Source organism: Lasioglossum baleicum, chromosome 1, assembly GCF_051020765.1.
Source record: "Lasioglossum baleicum chromosome 1, iyLasBale1, whole genome shotgun sequence".
Taxonomy (NCBI): Eukaryota; Metazoa; Arthropoda; class Insecta; order Hymenoptera; family Halictidae; genus Lasioglossum; species Lasioglossum baleicum.
Window position 1 is genome coordinate 944,914 of NC_134929.1, and position 19,367 is coordinate 964,280.

The following is a 19,367-nucleotide window of genomic DNA, read 5'->3' on the forward strand; positions in this document are numbered from 1 at the left end:
AAATATGCTATTGTAGAGAAAATGTATAACAAGTAATATCCTGGTGTAGTGGCAACGTACTAAACTTACTACCCGGTGAGCTAGGATTCGATTCCCGCCCCGGAAAAAATATTTCTTTTGCTTTTTTATTTATATTAGCTATTCGCTGTGTAACATTGACTTGTTCATATGAGATTACACATTTATTACAAATCAAAGAACAAAAGTTTTAATAAATTATAAACAAATTAACCGAAATGAATAAAATAGTGAATTACCCTCTCGTGCCTGGAAAGACAAGAAATAAAGTAAATATAGGAAGAGAAAATATGGTACACGATAAACGATAAATTTAATAATATTGTACCTACAATCACATATTTTTAATTATAATAGTGGTGCATGCCGTAAGAGAATACGAAACATAATACGCAGAAACAGCTTGCACATAAAATAAGTGCAATATCATTGCATTGGCAAAAGTTTTAATACATTATAAATAAATTAACCGAAATTAATAAAATACAAACAATTATGTGCACTAATTTTTCAATCTGTGCTGGAACATGCATGGTATGTAGCCGGATTTACAGCAGAAAGATAAATTTTTAAAAACATCAATCAAATCTGTTTTCCCATAAATGTACAAAGAAGCAGGTGCCAATGCAATAATACTGCACTTATTCGATGCGCAAGCTGTTTCTGCGTATTATGTTTCGTATTCTCTTACGGCATGCACCACTATTATAATTAAAAATATGTGATTGTAGGTACAATATTATTAAATTTATCGTGTACCATATTTTCTCTTCCTATATTTACTTTATTTCTTGTCTTTCCAGGCACGAGAGGGTAATTCACTATTTTATTCATTTCGGTTAATTTGTTTATAATTTATTAAAACTTTTGTTCTTTGATTTGTAATAAATGTGTAATCTCATATGAACAAGTCAATGTTACACAGCGAATAGCTAATATAAATAAAAAAGCAAAAGAAATATTTTTCCGGGGCGGGAATCGAATCCTAGCTCACCGGGTAGTAAGTTTAGTACGTTGCCACTACACCAGGATATTACTTGTTATACATTTTCTCTACAATAGCATATTTCTACTACTGGTTATGAAAAAACTTTGTTTATAAATATCTCAACAATTATTGAGTGTTTGCCCCTATAACGGTATATATTCGTGAAAGGGAGATAGTAATCTATAAGTATACGAAATCTCAACTAAACCGGTGACCCGAAGGCCTTGCGCTCTCCTTGTGAGTTGGTTGGTGATTAGGTCGGAGCGGTGGTTCTGCTCGATAAGCGGCTCGCGGTCGTCATTACAAACCAATATAGCGGCGCCCTTACCCGTCAAAAACACTGCACATTGCTCAACTTTAAGCAAGCATAACTCCTGAACCATTGATCCTACACGATCGAAACTTCGATCTGCAGCCGTCCCGGGTACAAATCTACTGGATACATACCAAATACAACATAATTTATAGGAGAAATCCACAAATTTTTAGTCCGGTAAAATAAAGATTACCCAAACTTTTTATTGAAATAAAAGTCATTTTAATAATGCCAATAGTGATCTACTTATTATTTCTTATTTGCAAATAGAAGATTATTTCTTATTTGGATTGAAGTGGAAATCAAATAAATAGTTTTTGGTTTTCTGTTATTTCTTGTATTTTGTACACACAATGAAAATGAGGCGAAACTAACATCGTTATTATCCTTAATTTACATACATACATTACAGTATAAATACAATACAGAATTATATAAATATTTGGCACTAAAAATAAGTTTCATTTCTGGTAGGTAATTCGTAGTTCATGTTTGTTCGATTTTGGCATGTAGGCGATACATTAATGTTAGTATCGTTGCTGAGGACAGTTGGAAAGAAAATTTGTTTAAGGACTATGAATAATAAACAATAATTTGTCAGTACAAATAACAATTGAAATTGTATTTATTTAGACTTGCTCAAATAATAAATAATTATTTTTGCTTTTTATTTGAGTATCCAAATAACAAATAGCTTGTTATTTAAATTTTTATTTAAATAATTATTTATTTAAATATTGCCCAAAACACTGTCTACGACGCTATCCGTCATCTTTCCGCCGCGGCCCGTTCACGTTTCGTCTCTGTCGTGCATGTGTCCGGTACTGGTAGAGAAAGGGTAACTTTTTCAATTCGTGCTTCCTCCCCTCATCTAGAAACACTGATTTCAATTAATAATTTTCAATAATTTTTCAAATGTGTACATATTACAAGAGTTATTAAATATATAAAAGGTGAGCCACCTAACGTTATCACCTCAAATATCTTTGTTGTTTTCAAAGATACATTAAATGTCTTGAAGACAAAGTTGAATGGTAAAATGGGGCTTATACGACGTGACCTTGAATGACCTTAAGTAATTATAGTCACTGAATTCGTAATGAAAGGGACTATCATTGTAGATGTTTAAAAAAGGGTGGTTATTAAAAGATGTACTAATGCTCTCGGCGCACTGGTTCGATCTAATTTTACATCAAAGCAATTTTTAAAATTGAATTAAATTATCGACGTTTCGATCTATGTTTAGATCATTTTTCAAGAAAAATAATAACTGCGTCTGTGAACTATTAAACAGAAAAACTAGTGTTATTACCATCAGTAAATTAAACATTGAATGTCAAAATGGTGTACTTTGTTACTCACTTGCTTAATGAAATTATTTTAACTAATATGGAACAACCAAACACGTGCTGTACAAAGTACACAATTTTGACATTCAATGTTTAATTTACTGATGGTAATAACACTAGTTTTTCTGTTTAATAATTCACAGACGCAGTTATTATTTTCCTTGAAAATGATGTAAACATCAAAACGTCGAAAATTTTATTCAATTTGCAAAATTGCTTTGATGTAAAATTAGATCGAACCAGTGCGCCGAGAGCATTAGTACATCTTTTAATAACAATTATATGATTGATATAAAAAGCAACATTTAAAGGGTGGTTACATTAAAAAAATGAAGGTGAATAAAAACAAAAATTGTTTAGTATCGTACGAGCCCCATTTTACCATTCAACTTTGTCCTGAAGACGTTTAATGTATCTTTGAAAACAACAAAGATATTTGAGGCGATAACGTTAGGTGACTCACCCTGTATAGTTGATATTACCTGTCAACCACAGCTATGTTAATAGAATAATTTTTGATTTTTAATAGAATAATTGAATGTCTTCAATTATTGATTCATTTTTATTCAAATATATATCGCAAAAGTACTCACATATTTGATCAAAAATCATACCGTTTATTTATTCGTTATATTTTGTTACTGTATTATCAAATACGCGCGAGGCACCTAAAATTTAAAACTGGCCACCTGAATAATTCGGTTGCTGTTGGCGATAGAAAAATGTGTCTGACGAAGTTGAGTGGTTTCGAGGGTGGCATAATTCCATGTCAATAGTTTTTTGTAGGTGGACGCGTAGAGGACGTATCAATTAAATTATACTAGTTACGAGGCCCACTAACAATCCAAGCGAGTCCCTGATTACGCATCAGGTTCGTTTGCGCTTGACTCCATTCCTAGAGGCTCCCTGACTTCGCGTCAGGTTCGTCCTCGCTGTCTATAATCCTATAGCGACTCCCCAATTTCGCATTGGGTTCGTCCGCGTATCGTATAATATAAGATTTCTGGTCACAGACCTTTTCAAGGTCATTCAAAATTCAAAAATAATGACACCACCTAACAGATTTTGTGAAACCCTACTATTTTTGTTTCAAACATTTTTCCAAAAAATAAATACTTCCTGAGATTTGAGTATACGGCAGCTCGAATTTGTCATGTTTCACTGATTATAACTCGATAACTGTCCATTATTGAGCTTTACGCCCATTACATCTTTTGTTCAGTAGATCATAAGCTACAACATATGAAAAATCCAACTGATTTTACCGGGATGGATTTTCCATATGATTGGTACGGGGTTCTTTCATCCAATTCTAAGCATGGACGTCTTCGGAAGTTCAGCCAAATATTTTCCATCGCAGTTGACCTTCGACGACTTTGAATGACCTTGAGTCACTGTATGCATCTTAGAACGCCCTATTACATAGTACATAGAAAAGTATGCCAGTCTAAAGTAGACCAGTCGGAGTTGACCACCTACATCAGGGGTGGGTACACTAGGACCCCTCAAACTCTTGCTTCCCCCACCAACGTTTTTTCCGTGCAGAGCGCACCTTCGTCGCGTTCGCTAGTGTTTCGTGTCTTAGTTACTCCACCGTAGCGGCGCAGCGCTTACTGGAAGAAGACAGTGAGCGCTACGGTGGGGACGGTTTTGTCTCACAAGGAGAGTCCAAAGCCTTCGTGTCACAGATTTAGTTGAAACTTTACAGAGTTATAGATCTCATTCATCTGATTACGGAGATACCCCATTATAAGGGCAACTACTCAATAATTTTCGAGATATTTGCAAATTAAAATTTTATGGACGTAACATGTCAGTTTAGTTCACTCTGTTACCAAGTAATGGTGTGGCGTAACAGTAGCGAGTTGAACTGCTACGCCGCGCCGTGAACCCCGGGTTCGAGTCCCGTCGTAGTAACTTTTTTTTATACTTCTTTTTTATATTTTAGATATATTTTTATCCTCCACAGGGTTAATTGAAAATGATACTTATTATTTTATAAAAGAAACACTAGATCTATTACTACATACACAAAAGATTATAATTGTATTAAAATAATTTTATATTAAAATAATACACAACAAACAAAAATGATGTAATAGAAAAAACTATTACTACATACGCAAAAAATAATGATTATAAGACAATAGTAAAAAAAAAATAGTATAAAAAAAGTTACTACGACGGGACTTGAACCCGGGCCCACGGCGCGGCGTAGCAGTTCAACTCGCTGCCGCTACGCCACGCCATTACTTGGTAACAGAGTGAACTATTAGTCCAGTCAATGAATGTTCATAAGGGAGGTGTAGAGTGTAGAGGGAAATGGAAGGAACACACTTTTTAACTTGGGGACTTTGTTTGGACTAGTTAGGAGGTAAACATACTAAAAGTCACCACTCCTAGTAGATGAGCGGGGTGCAAGGCGTCACGTAGAAGGTCCCCTGTTTTGGTTTTCCGCTTATATCTCGAAAACTATGTGTCCTAGCGACAAGACCATTCCATACAAAATTAAAGCTGACAAAATGTGCCACGAGATTGATTTGATTCAGTTTTTCGCTATCCCGCATAGTTTCCGAGATATCCGCGCTCAAAGTTCACTAATTGTGCTGAACAGTTCTTTTTCACAATTAGTGAACTTTGAGCACGGACATGTCGGAAACTATGCTAGATAGCGAAAAATTGAATAGAATCAATCTTATGGCACATTTTGTCAGCTTTAATTTTGTATAGAATAGTCTTATCTCTAGGACGCATAGTTTCCGAGATATAAGCGAAAAACCGAAAAAGAGAACCTTCTACGTGCCCCCCTTTTTTTTTTATGACGACGGGGAAATCCCTTACGGATAACCCCCCCCCCCCCATTGCTGGAAGAATGAGGAAGGCCAATGTCGGGTTCGCACCGACTAAAACCCCGCGACCGTCCCTAGGCAATATTAGCAGAGCGCCGGGATGCACGCGAGTATTCAACCGGACACACTGCTGCCTTTACTACAGGCCAACCCCGATGGGAGAGTGAAGCTCCCCCAACGTTTAACCCCTCTAAGGGAACCGCAGCGACGGTGACTGCGTTTCCCCCCTCCCGGGGTCACCCGATGGGACGCCGAGTTCCAGCTCAACGCCCCGATGACCCGTGAGATCCCCTCGCTCGCCCGTGCCGGTGCGCGATAAACGCGTGAAGGAGTATAACTCCCACCGGTGGTACGAACGAGGCGATCCCGGCTCGCGATAAGGCCCGCCCCTCGGAGAGGTGCATTTTGCACACCCCCGGGGCGAGCCCCCTTCCCGTGAGTACAGAAGGCACCCGGTGCCTCCACCCTCACTGCCCCCTCCGGCGATCGTGGGAGGAGGGGTATTCCCCTTTGGGCTACGCCGGAAGGGTGTAGCCTCTTACTCCCCCCCCCCCCCCGTGGACCGCGCCAGAAGGGCACGGCCTCTTACCCACCCGTGGATCACACCAGAAGGGTGTGGCCTCTTATCCCACGTCCGTCCCTCCCCCCAAAGAGGAAGGGGACGGCTCGGCCGGTGGGCGCGCTACTTTGCGCGCAGCCCCGTCTTGGGGCTCTTTCCCCGTGCCCCTCCCTCGGTGCTGCCCGGGTTTAGCCCCGGACAGAAACGAGGGGCACGCGCGGGTGCCCGATCTGTGGCCTGCCGGCAGGTCCAAATCCCCACAAAGGGGGCAATTCGGCGGCGATCTACAAGTCGCCTCTCCATGCCCCTCTTCCCCGCACCTGTAACACCGGCCGATCCGGCCCGCTTCCTCCTTGTACGTGCATTTAGCCCATGTGTGGCCCCCGCGAAGGCATCGGTAACATTGGAGCATACGTTGCTCCAGTACCTCCACCTTCGCCGAGGCCCACCTCACCCCTATACGGCCGGCGCCGGCCACCTTCCTTGCCGCCACAAGTGGCAGCCTTGCCCAGCACGTGCCGGGTCCTGTCCCCGAGGGAGGTCTGGTGACCAACCCCACGCGCACCAGCTCGGGGGCGCAGCCCGCTGCGCCCGCGAGTGCGGATCGAACCGCCTCCGGGGTGGCATCAACGCCAAGTCCCCGGGGACGGATCTCCGCCGTCCTCGTGGGGCTGCCCACCAGCACTCCCGTGCCCGCCAGGGCCTCCCTCATGCGGCTGGCGAGGGCCTCGGCCCTCGCCCTGTTGCCCTCCCCGCGGACCCTTATCATGAGGGCCCCGGTCCTCGCGGCCCCAAAAGCGACTCCATCGGTGATGCCGACGGACTCGAGGGGGACCTGGCGGGTCTACGTGCCCCCCTGCACAGGGATTCTAACCCGACGCCTAACCCTAACCCAAACCCGGTTAACCAAGAAAGGTTACTGTAACCCGCTGTAACCCATACTATCCTCGAGGGAACGGTTCTCAAATCTTAGAGAGAGCGGGTTAATCCGCTCGGAGCGGGTTACTCACTATTAAATAGAGATTTACGGAATATAACCCGAATCGTAAAGTATTTATAGCTAACGTATTATAAATAAACAGGTTCAGGTAATAATCATATTGAAAAGAGCTTTTTAAATTAGATTATTAGATAATAACAATAATTTTCAAAATTAAAGATCGAATTCGTTTGTCCAAAGTATTATGATGTCATCTATAATGTCACTATTTAAACGTGAACACACAATAAAAACAATCTGAATAAATATAAATGTTTTCAACACAACGTGTGAACACAACGTGTGAAATAAGAATGGGATGGATGGGCAACCCATAACAATAAAAAATCGAAAAACAGTTGATAAATCTTTTCTTCGTTTCGTTTTCCGTTCCGCGTCAAACAATTGCCAATCGACGCTCCAACAACGATACCATAATACCAGGCATTCTTGGCTCATTATTGCCTTATTATATATGTATACATATACGTTCCTTCCGAAACACACAACATTCATACTCTTCATAATTACCTAAAATACAAATTTCTTTACCAAATTTCTTTATCAATAATAAGTTGTCCTCATATTATTTAAAATCGATTTGTAGATAAATTCAACTGATTGGCACCAAAGCATAATTATAAATAAGAAAAGAAGATCAAACTTTGCGTACTCAAAACCCGCTCTTAGTGTGGGTTACAGTGTTTGGTTTACGGTTTCCAACCGTAACCCGCTCTTACCCGGTTAACCGGGTTACATCTAGCCGTATCTAACCGTTGGCCATCTAGTAACCGGTTACCGAAGCTATGCGGGTTACAGCGGGTTATTGAGAACCGAATCCGATTCGGGTTAGGTTTTTGATCCCTGCCCCTGCACTCCGCCCACCTCTTAGGAGTGGGGACTTTTAGTATGTTTACCTCCTAACTAGTCCAAAGACAGGCCCAAAGTTAAAGACTGTGTTCCTTCCATCTCCCTCTGCAACTTTTCGTTGACTGGACTATACGTAAACTGACATGTTACGTCCACAAAACTTTAATTTGCAAATATATCGAAAATTACTGAGTACTTGCCCCTATAATGGGGTATATTCGTAATCAGGGGAACGAGATCTATAACTCTGTAAAGTGTCAACTAAATCTGTGACGCGAAGGCTTTGTATTTTCCTTGTCAGTTGAGACAAATATGCCCACCCCTGACCGACATAATAAGAACACAAGTTTCGTCGGACAAATCTTTTTCTATCGCCGACAGCAAGCGAGTTATTATTCAGGTGGCCTATTTTAGGTACCTCACCCTGTGTACCTGTCTTCCAAAGTTTCCTTTAGACTCTCGTATAAAACCTACTTTTATTGCCATAACAGTTGCCTGACCTAAGCAAGGAAATATCGAGAAACGACACGATTTACACAACACTAATCATAAGTAAATTAGAAACGAACATTCTGATCTGTTTGTTAGTGTCAGTGTCACTTTCTGAAGAAGACATGATATTAATCAATATTTTCACTTCTACTGCGGCACAGGAAACACAATGACAGGTACAGATACAGCACTTTTTACAGTTCTTTACAAATTGTGCGTCCTTGCAAATATCTACATGTTGTTTTGAGGTAGTGGCAAATGAATGACAGTAGTGGCATTTAAATGCGTTTGTTTAATATGAATATCCCACGTACGATAGTGTAGCGAAACACGATCGATCTTATTTGGTATAATGATTTACGTTCTGAGATTTATACAGGATTAACGACGATTCACGCCAGTAGACTGTTTATTAAGCACCTATAGATTGACTTAAATATTTATAGAGCTTTAACAATTTCCGCTAATTTAATGCCTCTCAAAACAAATGCTTGAATTAATTATGTAAACGAATTGCATTACCATATACAGGGTGAGTTATGCAAATGGAACGGTTCGTATCTCAAGCTTGATTAAAGCTAGAAGAAAGTTGTTTACAACAAACAGTTGAATGATACAGAGGATATGATGCAATAAATATTATAGTTTTTCCATAGATACTACAATACACCTGACAGCAAGCATGGTTAAATTTCTTTTTCAATAAAACTGCATATTCTTTCGTTGATCCATTTATTTTAAAATATTGTTTTTTTCTTAAATACAAGAGGTGTTACAAGTTTTTGGAAAATCATATGCTTCATTGAAAGTATTCAAACACCCCGCCTTCGCATAGTAAACATTTAATATGGCGATGCTTTACGTCTTTACCAACACAATGAATACAGGGTGTCCCAAAAATGTTGTACTTCTTCTTGATGAAAATTATTTTGCAAAATTTTTTCCCGCACAACCGGCAGAATTGTGACAACTGTTGAGAAAATGATCTGGAAAAATTTGGGGCCGATTGGATCATGGGAAACCGGCGCGCAACGAATTTGAAACATTTTTTTTTTAATCTTGACATATATATACGTTGGAACATATCGTTGAATTTGTCTTTTTTTTCTCTGTAAGAATCCATACATAGCATAATCAGTTGTTAATAGAAAAAACAACCGTGACCTTGGAAACTTGAAAAAATGACCTTGAAAAAATTTTTTCTCTGTTACTATATTCACCTCCTTACATACTACAACTTTCGTTTCAAGAGTTTTTTTATATATACATAACTAACAGAGGTATTAAGGGGCGTAATTTGCATTATTCGGAATTTATTTAAGGGAGTAGACCCGTTTCCAGGATTGCAAGGGTGCGGGTTTCGCCTTCCCATTTCTCGATAATACAAATACGGGGTTTTTCATTAGTCAAAAACGCTTGATAAAAGATCGATCTAGGGCGCTATCTGCATCAAAAATCCTATTTTCTCGTTTACGAGGCGTAATTTGTATTATTCAGCAGCATGTAGCTACGAAAATAATTGTATGCTTCCGAATAATGCAAATTACGCCCCTTAATATCTCTGTTAGTTATGTATATATCAAAAAACTCTTCAAACGAAAGTTGTAGTATGTAAGGAGGTGAATATAGTAACAGAGAAAAAAAATTTTTCAAGGTCATTTTTTCAAGTTTTCAAGGTCACGGTTGTTTTTTCTATTAACAACTGATTATGTATGGATTCTTACAGAGAAAAAAAAGACAAATTCAACGATACATTCCAACGTATATTTATGTCAAGATTTAAAAAAACAATTTTTCAAATTCGTTGCGCGGCGCCGGTTTCCCATAATCCAATCGGCCCCAAATTTTTTCCAGATCATTTTCTCAACAGTTGTCACAATTCTGCGGGTTGTGCGGGAAAAAATTCTTTGATCAAAAAATAAGGTCCACCCTAGTGATTATTTATGCCATTTAAAATAACTTTTTCCTTTGTGAAAATGTTCTCTGCGGCTTTGTTGAGAAGTTATAAACGAAAAACACAGACCAATCAGAGCACAGGTCTCGCTGAGCGTGGCGTTGGCATTGTCCACGATGTTTTTCGTTAATAATTCCTTAACAAAGCCGCGAAGAACATTTTCGCAAAAGAAAAAATTATTTTCAATTACTTCAGGAATTGCCTCTTTCAAGGAAGTACAGCATTTTTGGGACACCCTGTATGTACATTGCTTTAGTTTAATTAGGTAGTTGAAATTATTAACAAATTAACACATACCATTAATAGCATCATTAAAAGTGACTGAGAATATTTTCAAATATTCGAATTAAAATGTTCTAAGGAATCGATGTACGTCGAATATAAAAAATTGAAGTAATAGAAAATTAGGATTTATATCGATCATTTTTTTCTCCTCACAATTTTCTTCTTTCATTTGAGATGAACATAACTCGTGTCAGTTGCATGATTCGTTCTACACAGTTTTCCAATCACGTGAAATAGATGGTAATTAACATTTTACTTATAAAGATAATATGATAGTTTGATGTACGAAATATTTGAAGAATGCTGTTGGTCTTCAAGAACTTCTTTTATTTCTCGTAAAAGAAACCTGTAATTTTAAAACTTTTTCATCGTATTTGCTAATGAGAATTGAGAGCTTTAAAGCTGAAAGCAGATCCAATAATAATGGCTGGATTATTATGTCTACACAAGTTTCTTTGACATTTCAACATTGATGTTTATCTTATACCAATAGATCAATCCACGAGATAAAAACTAATTTGCATAGAAAGAAACAATTGTAACAACTGAATTGCGGATCTTTGAACAGTCATTGAACTACATATTCTTTCAATTGTTGAAATCAATTTAAAATTTATATTTTGTACCCCGAAAATCTAGATAAAATTCATGAAAGTTTGGAGCCAAGAAAACTCTTAACTGAGAGTTACAGTAAAGTCTTGATCTAAGAAAAACCCTCGGGTTCGTGCTGTTCTTAGATCGTGTAGTTTACTATTTTCTTTTTGTGACCTCGCCGACCGCGCCGAAGCATTTTTTCTTAGATCACGACTTTACTGTATATGGTTTTCAAGAGCTTACTTAAACTTTTCACGAGTTTTACGTAGAGTTTTCATTTTGTCGATTTCAATAGAGTACATACCATTTCAGATGTTAATTGAAAAACTTCAGATATGATAGTTACATTCTTTAAAAACACAGTACACAGGAGAGCATGCTTTAAGAGCATTGAGAGCATGATTCGTTTCCGATTTGAAGCATTGCTTTAAATGCATAACATCTCTCTGCAAATCTAGTAATAAATTGCGATATTCCTGATAAAGTTAGGTATATTTATTGAGTAACTTCTACATATACAGTGTGTCCCAAAAATGTTATACCTCCTTGAAATCTTCCTCAGCTTATTTGGAGTAACTTTTTTCTTTTCAAACATTTTCTCCGCGGCTTTCTTAATGAGTTATTAATGATAAACACGGACCAATCAGAGTACGGTTATAGCAGACGGATTTCGGCTCGGCGGCAGGCCCCGTTGAGTGCAGCGTTGGAATTGGCCGAGCTAGAATCCGTCTGCTGGAGCCGCGATGTGATTGGTCCGTAGTTTTCGTTAATAACTCATTAACGAAGACGCGGAGAGCATATTCGTAAAGGAAAAATTTTTTCAAATGACCTTAGGAATCACCCTTTTGAAGGAAATTTTTGGAACACCCTGTATTTCTTATATTATAGTAAGTGAAACCGAAAGACAAATTTAATGCTTTCGCTTTAGAATTGTTTATTTAGATATTATCTCATTTAGCTCAGCTTATTTTAATTGTACACATCATACAGGGTGAGTCCGAAGAAACAGAACACCTAAATATCTCCGTTACTTTTCGTTGTAGAAAAAAACTTCTTAGGACAAAGTTACACTGTTTGAAGGGCCACATGTAACGGTGTAAGGGAAAAAATTTTCCAGGTCATTTTTTACAAGATTTCAAGGTCATCGATATTTTTTAAAATGGAATTAGGTATTTTTTAATACACAAATCGATGCAGCTGGACATTCGTTATAAAAAAGTACTAACCCATGTATGTCGAAAAGTTAGTGGTTCATGAGATATTTCGATTTAAATAACTCTAAAACACCATTAGTGTCGTACTAAGACGTTAGCCTTTACTTGCTACTGTAAATTGAAGAGTCGAAATTGAAATTGAAAAATTGACGTTGAAAATGAAATAAAAGATTTGAAATTAACGAATTGAAATTGAAAAATTGAAGAAGAAATGGAAGATTAGAAATTGAAGTTGAAATGTGGAAGAGTTGAAATTGAAGTTGAAATGGGAGAATTAAAATTGAAGTTGAAATTAAAGTTGAAACAAAAAATTGAAATTGAAAATGAAGTTGAAGAGTTGATATTGAAATTGATGTTGAAATTGACATTGAAGAGTTGAAACTAACGAATTGAAATTGAAAAATTGAAGTTGAATTTGAAAATTGACGTTGAAATTGAAGTTGAAATTAACGAAGTGAAATTGAAAAATTGAAGTTGAAATGGAAGAGCAGAAATTGAAGTTGAAATGGAAGAGTAGAAATTGAAGTTGGAATGGAAGAGTAGAAATTGAAGTTGAAATGGGAGAGATAAAATTGAAGTTGAAATTAAAGTTGAAATGGAAAAATTAAAGTTGAAAATGAAGTTGAAGAGTTGATATTGAAATTGAAGTTAAAATGGAAAAATTTATGTTGAAATTAAAATTGAAGAGTTGAGATTAACGAATTGAAATTGAAGAGTTGTAATTAACGAATTGAAATTGAGGAGTTGAAAAATTGAAGTTGAAATTGAAGATTTGAAATTAACGAAATAAAATTTAAAAATTGACGTTGAAATTGAAAATTTGAAATTAACGAAATGAAATTGAAAAATTAAAGTTGAAATGGGAGAGATAAAATTGAAGTTGAATTTAAAGTTGAAATGGAAAAATTAAAGTTGAAAATGAAGTTGAATAGTTGATATTGAAATTGAAGTTAAAATGGAAAAATTTATGTTGAAATTGAAATTGAAGAGTTGTAATTAACGAATTGAAATTGAGGATTTGAAAAATTGAAGTTGGAATTGAAAAATTGAAGTTGAAATTGAAGATTTGAAATTAACGACATTTTAAAAATTGACGTTGAAATTGAAAATTTGAAATTAACGAAATGAAATTGAAAAATTAAAGTTGAAATGGGAGAGTTAAAATTGAAGTAGAAATTAAAGTCGAAATGGAAAAATTGACGTTGAAAGTGAGGAGTTCAAATTAACGAAGTGAAATTGAAAAATTGAAGTTGAAATGGAACAGTAGAAATTGAAGTTGAAATGGAAGAGTAAAAATTGAATTTGGAATGGAAGAGTAGAAATTGAAGTTGAAATGGAAGAGTTGAAATTGAAGTTGAAATGGAAGATTTGAAATGGAAGATTTGAAATTGAAGTTGAAATTAAAGTTGAAATTGAAAAATTGAAGTTGGAAATGAAGTTGAAAAGTTGATATTGAAATTGAAGTTGAAATTGAAAAATTGACGTTGAAATTGATATTGATGTTAGCGTTTACTTACTTGTGTATCGTCTTAGTACGACAGTAATGGTGTTTAGAGTTGTTTAAATGGAAATATCTCGTGAACTACTAAGTTTTCGACATACATAGGTTAGTACTTTTTTATAACGAATGTCCAGCTGCATCGATTAATGTATTAAAAAATACCTCATTCCATTAAAAAAAATATCGATGAAATTGAAATCTTGTAAAAAAATGACCTTGAATATTTTTTCCCTTACACCGTTATATGTGGCCCTTCAAACAGTGTAAATTTGTCCTAAGAAGTTTTTTTCTACAACGAAAAGTAACGGAGATATTTAGGTGTTCTGTTTCTTCGGACTCACCCTGTATAAAAATAGACATATACATGTATATGTATACGTATAAATCTGTCGGCTTTGTGCTTCTTCGATGTCCCCAGTTATTTTGCACAATATAATCTACAAAACTTGTCATAAATATTGTAATTTGTCGGTTCCAAAAGAGGCATGGGAGGAAATATTTAATAGCGCAATTTGCATGTCAAATATCTTACGTTTCCCTTCAAGAGTGAATTAATTTTTCTGTATTATAACCTATAAATGTGCATACTACTTTTATATTTCATAGATTGTTATCTCCATAAAGAGATTGAAGAGATTAATTCGTTGTTAAGCAAGACTACCTACAACGTTTATTATACATATTTTTCTTAGAAATTTGTTAATAGTTGATATTGTTGTTTATTATTTTGCATAAATAAAGTCTGCATTAATTTTTAGTTTGATAGGGTGCAGTCGCTGTTGCAAGAAACGGAGGAAGTGATAAATTGGCACATACAATTACGTTTCTACAGACTGCTAATAATCACTGAATTGTTTTAAACAGTGTATAAAAACAAACCAATGGATAAACAACAAATGAATTTACGTTTTCTCCCCGTTTCGTCGGTTCTTGTATTGTTACGATTACTCTGTCCCTGGTTAGTACTTATTGTTAGTTACTACGTTATTCCCCTTGCTCCGTTTCCCTGACTCAGATTAGGTTAAGCCGCGGGTGAACGTAAAAAGGGGCAACGAGTGTGTATATAGTGACGGCATGCAAGATTCGTCACACGGGACTTGTCGTACATTTCCCAGAAGGTACTAGACAGCGTGACGTATTTTATTTTGTCAGTGTCTCGGATAGTAGCCTCCTGTGACAATCCTTTTTCTCACAGTTCCATTACGGAAAATAACAAGTTTATTTCCAACATTTCAAACATTGACTTATATTGAAATAATAAATTATATTATATATGTATTATAATGAGTTATTAATTGTACTTTTAGCTACATGCAATCACTCAATCAGTTTTCACAAGGCTATAATAATATTTAATTTAACATAAATAAAACTATAGAGTCTATGAAATATTACTATAAATATATATCGCTATATTACTATATTAAATATAAATATTAAATATAAATCACTATATTAAATATAAATATTAAATATAAATCACTATATTAAATATAAATATTAAATATAAATCACTTTATTAAATATAAATATAGTAATATAAATCACTATATTAAATATAAATATAGTAATATAAATCACTATATTAAATATAAATATAGTAATATATAATAAGAAAAAATATTACTATAAAAGTAATTAATAACTTATTATAATAGTCCAGTCGCCAGGTCGAAAAAAGGGCGTCTACCTGGAAAGTATTCCGAACTTAATGAAATTTTGGCACGTCATTTGGGGGTACTCTGGGGAGTCAAATCTGAGTTTTCGACCTCTATCTCAAACCGACCTATAACTCAAAATCTATGGGTCCTACGAACTTCTTCTATTCATTTTTGAAAAGAGCATTAAATTTCCTTCAAACTTCACTGTTCCAACGCATTTTTTGACCCAACAGGGTTACCGAGAGACAGGTGTTCAAAATTAGTAAATGTTTCTCAAAATGACATTTTGAGCCTTACAATGTAAGGGGTATACATAGTATGTAGATTATATGTACATGTGTTGAAAAACTAAAATTATGAGCCAAAAACTTGCAAATTTCCTGCTAAATGTCACAATGTGTGGCTCAAAATGTCATTTTGAGAAACATTTCCTAATTTTGAACACCTGTCTCTCGGTACCTATTGGGTCAAAAAATACGTTGGACAAATGAAATTTGAAGGAAATTTAATGCTCTTTTCAAAAATGAAAAGAAGAAGTTCGTAGGACCCATAGTTTTTGAGTTATCGGCGAAATACCAAAAATAGGTAACAAAAATCGCGGTTTTTTCCCCTTCCCCAAGTTAGCACAGGGTCCTCAAGGTCGAAAACTCAGATTCGACTCCCCAGAGTACCCCAAATGACGTGCCAAAATTTCATTAAGTTCGGAATACTTTCCAGGTGAAAGTACCTGGCGACTGGACTATAATAAGACTATAGATTGACAATTTGCCACATTATTTTGTCTTATATTTTCTCACGCTGAACATAAATTCGTAGAGTTGTGACAACAAATTTGGTAATTATTTACAAAAGCACCACCCTCTCCGATTTTGATGAAATTTATATATGTTATGCAGCAACACATTCTAAACAACTTTTTCCTTTTCGAATATAGGGGGGTCGCTTTTAGTTTTCGAGATATTTGCAAAAAACTATCGCGAATACTGTATTCAATTTTTCGTATTCCTGAACGCTCCGCTGCAACGTAGACTGTTTCGGTGCGGCGTTTGTTTACATTTTGACGCTGTAGAGATAAGAGAGAAAACAGGGGGGGCGGAAAAGGCCAGCCTGACACCACACACACCCACCCAGTGCTTAACACGCATACACTGTTTCTAAATTATACTCTAGATTCTTACGTATTTTCACGTGCTGATTACGAATATGATAGTGAAAATTGGTGCAAATGTTAATTTCTTAACGGAAACCTTCTTTTTAAAAACACTGGGTGCGTGTTAAGCACTGGGTGTGTGTGTGTGGTGTCAGAGAGAAAACAGGGGGGGGGGTGGAAAGGGCCAGCCTGACACACCACACACTCACCCAGTGTTTTTAAAAAGAAGGTTTCCGTTAAGAAATTAACATTTGCACCAATTTTCACTATCATATTCGTAATCAGCACGTGAAAATACGTAAGAATCTAGAGTATAATTTAGAAACAGTGTATGCGTGTTAAGCACTGGGTGGGTGTGTGTGGTGTCAGGCTGGCCCTTTCCGCCCCCCCCTGTTTTCTCTCTTATCTCTACAGCGTCAAAATGTAAACAAACGTCGCACCTAAACAGGTCTACGTTGCAGCGGAGTGTCCAGGAATGCGAAAAATTCAATACAGTATTCGCGATAGTTTTTTGCAAATATCTCGAAAACTAAAAGCGACCCCCCTATATTGGAAAAGGAAAAAGTTGTTCAAAATGTCCATATCTATATCATATATAAATTTTATCAAAATCGGAGAGGGTGGTGCTTTTGTAAATAATTACCGAAAAATTAATTAAAAGATCTTACCGAATATGCAAGGGGGATTGTTTTTTTAAAATACTTTACTTTATTTTGTTATTTAAAACTATTTTGAAGAGTTTGAGAGATCTTTACTTCTACTTTATAAGTTTTTTCCTTATAAACTTTGTAGAATTTTAGAATGATAATATAAAATTACGTAGCTATATTTCATGTATATTTTCAACATTGTTGTAGCTCATAAGGATAAAAAGAGTCAGGACAAGTATTATATTCCTCAATTATTATTCTTAATTTCAGGAATGTCGAATTGGTAGAATATTATTAAAGGTAATAAATAAAGTCAAAATAAATCCTGCTTTACTGTGCAGACAATAGACAATACCATTAAACAAATTTTATTCAATTACACGCCAAATCAAAATTAGAATTCAATTCTTTTATAAAGGAAATTAGCAACGAAGTATTTCATTCTACAATTCTAATTTAATCTTCATATTGAGTTACCATTCCTTGTTCAGTACAGATTTTGCATTCCAAATTCACCCTTTTGCAAGTCAAATACATAACCAAGACCTTTTACAAATCAATATCAACCTTCTGAAAATCAAATTAAACCTTTCGCAAATAAAGTATTTTTAAACAAGTTTTTGTAAAAAAGTCAAATCAAATGTACATTAATTATTGAGAAATTGAAAATTTTATTTATTGCAAAGATGTACATCAAATACTTACTTAAAAGTAATTACCAATTCCTTAAATTTCTAATGTATGAAAACAAAACTATGTGTAGATATGTATATTCATTGAAGCCATTTTCTGATCAATAAATTTAAAAAATGAAAGTACAGTAAAATCGTGATATTTTTCTAACGGCTGATATCGTGTAGAGACATATTTTTATGACCGCGTCTACCGCGCCGAGCGTACAAACGAAAGCCGAACGTAGAAAAGAACAGCATGTAAATACGGATTGCGCGACCGAAGCGTATCGGTGTGAACAACTACTAATCCAATTACAAAACTTCTTTATTTTTCATTATATTTTTATGGGACTTTCACCAACATATTTCTGACATTTTTCTGATTAAAATGACACCAAACACGATATATTTCCAACTATGTTTAGTGGTTTAATCGACGGTGAAAGTTTTGAACGCAACGAAGAACAGCGTGTGGGAAGTCCTTTGAACTGTGTCGGCGACGACGGCGACTGTCCGTAACTCTTTCTTTCCCATATGCTGTCCTTCCTTGCTCCCGAAAATTTCATCGTCGATTAAACCACTAAATACAGTTGAAATTATATCGTGTTTGGTGTGATTTTAATCAGTAAAATGCCAGAAATATGTTGGTGAAAGTCCCATAAAAAATAATGGAAAATGTTACGAGCCGAGGGCTGGCGGATAGACGTGGCCGAGGTTTGTTCGTATGAACAGGATTGTCGTGAACTAGCCGATGCCTGTTTCATCACCGGGTGTCACTAGGATTTCGGAAAGTGGTAAGGTATTACGAAGTTCAGCTCTCGTAACTTTATATAGAATTGTTGATAAACCTCGGGCGGTGAAGGTTTATCGATATGAGTGAAATTATAGCTACTGGAGTTTAAAGGATGTAGGAAAGATATTGTGAAGACTCTCAATTATATTATCTAATATAAAGAGTACAATATATTCTTTAGATAAATGGAAATACACTTGTAGTGTGTTGTATGGTTCGCGGAAGCTAATTCCCGAGCTCTCGGTTTTGACGCACTGAGAAATGCGGAGGTAAATGAAATGACTTGCCTTTGAAACCGCGTTTCGAAACTTCTTTCAAGTTAAAATGATCAAAAGGGAATCAGACCCAATCTTACTAGACGCGTACAGTTACGTGATCAGTCTTCAACTAAGCCCGTGGTGGCCAAGCTCGAGCCCTTTATATAGTAGTGAAATTGTTGAGAAAATGGTAGTCGAAGTAAACGGAAATGTG

At 36.1% G+C, this 19,367-nt stretch overlaps 1 protein-coding gene across 16 annotated transcripts in view; it reads left to right on the forward strand.

Annotated features, from left to right (window-relative positions):
* Nucleotides 1-19,367, forward strand: part of LOC143210125 (uncharacterized) — a 957,580-nt gene that overhangs the window by 582,014 nt on the left and 356,199 nt on the right. For 12 of the 16 annotated variants that reach the window (XR_013009198.1, XM_076426766.1, XM_076426793.1 and 9 more), the window contains one exon: nucleotides 8,582-8,596. The exons of the other annotated variants lie outside the window; for them this stretch is intronic. Coding sequence is in view for 11 of the 12 variants with exons in the window: in XM_076426766.1 (XP_076282881.1) it covers nucleotides 8,582-8,596 (15 nt within the window). In the remaining variant the exon portion in view is untranslated. The remainder of the gene's footprint in view (nucleotides 1-8,581; nucleotides 8,597-19,367) is intronic. 16 annotated transcript variants of the gene reach the window in all.